General features: G+C 37.4%; 1 protein-coding gene across 1 annotated transcript in view; it reads left to right on the plus strand.

The window, feature by feature from the left end:
• The window catches only part of tmem8b (transmembrane protein 8B), a 35,572-nt gene extending 29,279 nt beyond the window's left edge, over window positions 1–6,293 (plus strand). The window contains exons 12-13 of the mRNA XM_085427041.1: window positions 2,227–2,343; window positions 5,189–6,293. Coding sequence (XP_085283167.1) covers window positions 2,227–2,343; window positions 5,189–5,524 — 453 coding nt within the window. The 3' untranslated portion in view covers window positions 5,525–6,293. The remainder of the gene's footprint in view (window positions 1–2,226; window positions 2,344–5,188) is intronic.
• The last annotated feature ends 927 nt before the right edge of the window (window positions 6,294–7,220 follow it).

Raw genomic sequence — 7,220 nt, forward strand, 5'->3', positions numbered from 1 at the left:
ACTAGTACTAGAGGATAAAGGACCTAAGAACATGGAATATTGTTTGTCTCGCTGTGTAGTATGCGACTTTTGGACCCGCAAAGCTCTTAATGTCTCACAAAAATGTTGGCTGAAAATCATTTTATGCTAGTTCACATAAAGATTGAGCACCAGGAGGCATGTTAGTCTCAACTTGGTGAAAGTTCTGGATCACAATTATGAAGATAATTACACTTCATCACATCTTTGTAATTTTGCCCCTTCCTTACTGAACAGTTCTGAAAACATTGTTCTCACCAATGTAATTGCACTGTAGGACATCAAACATGTTTGTTCAGTCAATCAGAAAAAAATAGCCACATGATTTTAATTACTAGTAGCTAAATAGGTATGCCTGAAATATCTGCTGCAAATAGAAGCGCTGTTTTCTGTTTCAGTGTTTGATGCTCCAAATTTTCTGTTTCCGTTTGCTTTTCATGATATGAAATTAAACCGATATTATTCCTAATATTTGTAAAGTGACTTCACAAATAATTTGAAAATTTGAAAATATACTATAGAATGAATGAGTATGTAACCTTGCTAATAATTTAGCAGTTATTAGCAGTAATCCACAGGAATCTTAGTACATCAAATGTCTGTACAACCTTGTAAAAATGTTTTATATAGGCATATGTTAATATATTACTGGTTCCAGCATTATTTAATTATGAAATTTTTATTTAAAAGATGATAAGTTGACCTTTACTTAGCTCCACTTCATCACATACTGTTTCCTTGGCCGTTATATGACACCTCAGTGTGGTACGGTCATTAGACATGCACCAATACTATATACATTAAATCTGACACACTATATATCTTATTAAGCATGAAAATATAAGTTGCAGATAAAAATAGATTGTTATTGTTTTTTTAGAATTCCTGCAGGCTCATTTGTCACTATGCATTCATGCCTGCATGCAATGCATGCTTGTTTCTGTGCCACTGTGTGATCCACCAGAGCAGCATGACTGATGACTGTTGCTGCAAAGAGTCCTCAGGCTGCACCATGCTGCTCCTTTCCTCCTTGGTGTGTGCCAATTAGTTCTATTCTCCTGCAGACAGGTCATCTCTTACCAGCTCAAAAATCCCCGATTCCTCCTCACATTGCCTACTAGACCCTAGGCATTCTGGATGGGCTCAAGTTCTCCACGAGCATGTGTAGCACAGCTTATTGATTTTTTTCATTCTCACTTTATCTCTTTTATATCCTGTGGCTTTATGTCCAGTTGTGAGCTTGGCAATGAAATAAAATAAAATAACTGATTTTATATATCATGTGGCTCTATTGTTAGCATTTTGTTTTCACTGTTTTATTGGGGCTTTCAGCTGTTTCAAAAGAGGTCTAGTGTATTTTTCTATAAGCACTTTAAAATACCCATTTTGAGTTCACCTGAACTCTGCAGTTATTTTCCCTACGGGTACATTAAAGTGCTTGTATATTTACATAATGAGAGGCTTTTACCTTTTGGAGCACAGACTTGCATGCTGTGTGCTAAAGGTAGCTTGTTGTGGCAGTTAACAATGCAGTAAATAGCTGCCATTATTTTATATTTTCTTGTTTTGAATAGATAACATGAACAAATACTTCTATAGTGCCTCAAAACCATCTGTCAATACTGTCAAACTGTCTATGATTCTCAACCGCGAACCTGTTTGTTCTTTCATAACATGGACATCTTTAATAATAGCTCAATGTTACACGTAAACATGCAACAGCAGACTATTAACTGAAAACTAAAATTTGTAATATATTATTGTGGTGACTAGTAGAAAATAACAACATCCAAAGCCTTGTTGAACTTGTTGACAAAGCACAACAACATTTCTTTTAGTAAGGCACTTATTTCTGTGGAGCATCACAGCTATGATCTCCAATAGAACTTGATGGCAAAAAAACACGTGTGTTAAGAAAAGTATAACTCTGAAAGCCAAATAACAGGATGTCAGCTCAAAACAGAGAAAACGTGAAAGTATAGTCCACACATGAATCACCTGATGGTTTAGAGATTTGATGCAAAGCCATTTTTCCTATATGTATGGAAAAAAGATTACAGCTTTGCCACACTGACAATAGTCTTTACCTCTCCAAAGGTAGAGTTGTGCTATCGCCTGACCGCACAAATATGTTCTTGCTTGTACATGTAACAATGCTGACTGTGTTTATGGAGGGCAGTTATTGATCCATGGTTTTTTTTTTGTCAGGTTCTGTATCTGCTGGGGGCGATGTCTCTGTCCATGGCACTGCAGCTGGATCGTCATGGTCTGTGGAACCTGCTGGGACCCAGCCTGTTTGCTCTGGGCATCATGGCCGTGGCATGGGTAAGAGAAAAATGATCTCCTTATTTATAGGAACTGTAGAGAAACAGTCTAAAGCGATAAATAAATAAAAATAAAAATATGATATGATATAAGGTAAGAACATATAAAGTAAAATAAAAATGTGGATATTACAAGTATCACACTAAAAATCTTTATCCAATATATAAATAACCTTTGAAAATTTATAGTGGGCTGGGTAAAAAAAAAATTTCTTGTGCCAAAATGTATTTTATCACATTATATGTATGCTTATTAAAATTAAATTAAACCTGTATTAATCAGGTGTAAAAGCATTTCTGCTTGTATTTATAGGGTGTAAAATTATTGTGCAATAGGAGATATTTTATTTTATATTTATGCACAACATGAAACTGTTACTTTAATACATAATTTGTGTTTAACATTCACGCTGGTTCAGACATGCAAATAAAATGCGTCTCCACAGTCCCTCGAGTCCCTGATGATAGTAAGTATAAAAGGATTAAATCTGTCATGTAAGCTAACATAGGCTTGGAACATGTGCATGCATAAAAAACTGGTGGTTTTCTGACCAATGAAGCTATTTTACATTAGTATTGAAGGGGCTTTAAAAGTTTTGCAGCCTGTGGGTATTAGTCATGGGTTGTAGTTCCATTATAACTCAGCTTGTACTTTCACTGACTCTTCTTCGAGTCATAATGTGCTCCCTGAACTGAGAAGATAAAAAATAATAGTCTTTCAGGCAAGGTTCTTGTGGAAAAAAAAGCCTTTAACACCAAACCTCTGACATGAGTTTGAAAACAAGGTTTGTGGTTTCCTTGGAGAAAGCTTTGTGCTGAATAAAATGTGGGAGTTGTAGCTCTGAGAGTTATCTATCTGCGAGCTGGAGGATCCTACAGAAATATTGGAAGACGAAGTACTGTTTAATTCCACCATGTAAACCCTGCAGCTTTAGCACAATAAGTAGGAAAGTGTATTTTTTACTATTGTCAAAAATATCTTCTTTCTAAATGCTTTAAAATAAATCACTGCAAATGTATGTAAAGCTACCGGCTTTCAATATTTGGCTGATTTTCTTTAGTCTTTGGCTGATTTGTAATTCAATTATAGATGGTTTGTTGACATATGTTATTTGACGAGTGGCAAATGATATACTGTGACAGTGTCTACGGACTGGAAGTATAAACAGAGACAGATAATCTCATCCTCCCTTGGCAAACGAAACAACAGACTGCATAGGAATAAACTCCTCGCAGCAACCTTTCCATAAAAGGCAGTTGAATCTCATGCTAATGTTGCAGTTTTTAAAGATAAACCCGGGATTCTGCTTTGATTACCTGACACTTAATAATTTATCAGCGGTTCAACAGCGTATGTCTGCATTTCAACATTCTCCGCTCCGTACTCCAACTCCGAGTCTGAGCACTGCACATTTTCTACAAGAGCCCTTTCATTTCAGCTTGTCATGTTTCTGCAAAGCTTGGCATTCTGAATGTTCTCAGACACAACCGAATTAGATCAGTCAAGCGGAGGGCACAGAGCGTCTGCTGCTGTGCAGGGGTGTCATTAGCAGCAAGAGGAAGGGGGGGAAGTTCAACTCTGTCAATGCCAAATATCCCTAATTCTTCAAACTAAATGAGGTCCCTGCCTCATACATAAAAACACAATCCTGGTCTAGAATTATTTGGCTTAACCACAAAAGTATGCAAGGATTTTGCATTCTTCATTGTTAAATGCATACAGAGCCGTTTCGTGCATGTAATTACTTTTGTCATTCACGACCAGCTTACGTTTCCCCTTATATTGTGTCAAATTCTTCATAATAACCTTTTGAGAAAGAAAAAAAATCATTCAAGCAATCAGTGTTTATGAAGCGATGAAAATAGAGACTGAATGAAATTAAATGTTCATTTCTCTTTGCGCTGTAATAGAGGCAATCATGGGACACTTACAGAAAGCATTAGCACATATTCTCAAAAATAGATTTCATATCCAGCTCCAGCAAAGAAACATAAAAAAGCAGATAAAGCATTGACAGGCACGTCACTAATCCATCAGCTGATCCAGATGATAGACTTTTTCTGCGGCGCTAGGCATGAATACAAAATTTCATACAATAAAACCACAAGAGATTCACAGAGAATACCATCCCTCTCCACCTGCAATAAAATAGAGATGTCTAGTGGTCCCTCGCTGAAATCCCACTGGTCTCAGTTCTTTAATGACTCTCCCTGTGTGATCTCCCACTTCAATATGCTCTTTCTACATAAAAAAGTTCATTAAATTAAATTAGTAAGACCGTTAAACACAAGGCCTTGGAGATCAATTCATGTGGAAAACAAACTATGATCTATGAAAATAAACTTCACTATATAAAACACTTTGTGGTTTGCTACGCGAGACTCTGCTGCCTTTGACACACATCATGCTGTTAACATGTGAGCATAAAAGAAACACACATGACAATGTGTTCAAACACGTGTTTACACACAGCCCTGGGAAGCGCACATTATAACTCTGCTTTCTAGTCTGTGGCGATGAGGTCAGATACACATGAATACAAAAATAGATTTTTTCAGGTTCTTAGTGGTTGTTGCTAGGGTTATATTGGTTGCAGGCACCACAGCACATATGGGAATAAATTAAGTCTTTTTCTTGGTCTGTAAATGGATCTCAGTAAAGGATTGGCGCTGTGTTTTTCTTTTCATGGAATTTCTTTTGGAAGCTGTCATTTCCTGTATGAAATTATGAGTGGGTATTAAACTGTTCCCATTGGAAAATGTTACTTTGTGAGCTTTCAGAAAAAAACAGGTGTAAATAGTGATATTGATAATCTTTTTTTTTATGTGTCTGTGGACCTTGTCAGACTGTGCGCACCATCCGGCGTCGACGTTGCTACCCGCCCACCTGGAAGCGCTGGGTGTTCTTCCTTTTCCCGGGCACCATGATTGCCACATCTGCCGTGGCACTCTACGCCTTTGTGGAGACAGAGGAGAACTACTTCTACATACACAGCATCTGGCACATGCTGATTGCAGGGAGTGTGGGCTTTCTCCTGCCACCTCGAGCCAAGCCTGATGCCAAGGTGACCCCACTGAAGCGTAGGCGGGGCTGTGGCTATCAGCTGTGTGTGAATGAGCATGAGGAGCTTGGCCTGGTGGACCCAGGCATCATTTCCATCAATAGCATCTGCACCAGCTGATAAACTCCCCACTGTCAACCTTTTACCTTAGAGACACTTCATTGCCTTCTTTTACTTGGGAAATTCACACACGGGAAATTAAGCCACAGAACTTGAAAAAGCAATGTAAATACTTTAATGCCGATGTGACACTATGTATTTCTTTTTTTCTGTTGTTATTGTCATGGTAATTACTATCAATACAAATGTAATTATTATTATTATTATCTATAGTTAAAGTTCTGATGAATTGTGGGTGTACAGTGACACACTGTTGTTTGTGAATATGTATTTAAAGTCTAAGCTGAAACACTGCTGCTACCTGACAGTGACTGTAAAACTGCTTCTGTTAGTTATTTATTGGTGGTCTTGTACAGTAAACAGGCCAATTATACTATTGTAGGGGTACAGATAAGGGGAGGGATATGGACGGACATTTAACAAGGGCACGGCTTTTCTGAAATTCTTTTGGAATATATATCTTTTGCACTGAGACACAAAAAATGTTATTCTGTAAATTTTTATAAGGATATAAATTACAGTGGGCATCACAAATGTAAAACCTAGCTGTCATGTGGAATGTTAGACTGTCTTTTGCAATGTACTGCTTTTACACGAATGTGCTGATTGTTCTTGAAAAAGAACAGTTCCAAAGTCCAGTTTCCTGTGCTTAGAGAAGAGGGGAGGCAGGATTACTTCAGAGACCTCAAACCAAGACCTCACCTCCCTGCTCTTTTCTGACAGGACCTGTGTGACACCACATTCATGAACAATAAATGTTTTCTTTCTTTGCCTCAGTATTGCTTTGCTTCCTTCGAAGCTTTTAAACGTAGTGCAACTGGCAAAGCCTCCCACAAAGACATCGTAGTGCAATTCCTGGCCCTAATGGATGGCAGTGGTTTTCAGACAGTGAGATGAGATGTTGTCAAAAGCATCCTCCCAGGAATAGAGCTAAAGATAAATAATTCTCCTACAGAGCGGGAGCATGAATGCCGCTTCAGTCCATACTGTTTATATGTAGACTCTCTTCTTATATAAAGAAAAGAAAAGCTGTGAAAGTTTTATTACTGTTTGCTGTATTCCTTTTAGGCATGATCCATCAGTCGTTCTTCAATATTTATCGTTCTGGGTGGTTTCAGGTTTTTGTTCTTTTTATTTCAGAATAGATTAAATAATTTATTGTTTTGGCAGGTGTACAAGTGAAAATTGTACCTGGGCTTGATAGCCCTCCAATAAGATATGATCACAGTGCTCAGAGTGAGAGACATTTTGAAAGTACGCTCATTTAATCCTTTGACTGATACAGCATCCCTGTAGCTGTTAGCTACAGCAAAAAAGACAGAAAACCTGGAATAACAGTTTTACATCATATTAAATAACCAAATATAAGAGTTCTTTGAGTCTTAGCTTGATAACCTACAGTATCAGATGTTTTTTACATGTAAATGCAGTCAGCTGAGAGTTTAAAAGCAAAGCAGTTATATAGTATATTAGGTTATTCTCACTGCTGTTGCCCTCATACATAATATCTATTTACCGTTATACACTTTCATGTCTTTGGACCTTAGACTTTATATAAAGATAAATATAGCCTCTGGGGAGGCAGAGAGCTAGCTGTATAAAAACACAAGTCCAATTGTAAAGAAGTCTATAAGAAAATGATCCTAGTTTTCACTTGATTTGTGGCCTCAGTAAACACTTTTCCTGATGAGTTTTT

This window comes from Rhamphochromis longiceps, linkage group LG12, assembly GCF_057381845.1.
Source record: "Rhamphochromis longiceps isolate RC_006_pf linkage group LG12, R_longiceps_female_GT1.1, whole genome shotgun sequence".
NCBI classification, from domain to species: Eukaryota; Metazoa; Chordata; class Actinopteri; order Cichliformes; family Cichlidae; genus Rhamphochromis; species Rhamphochromis longiceps.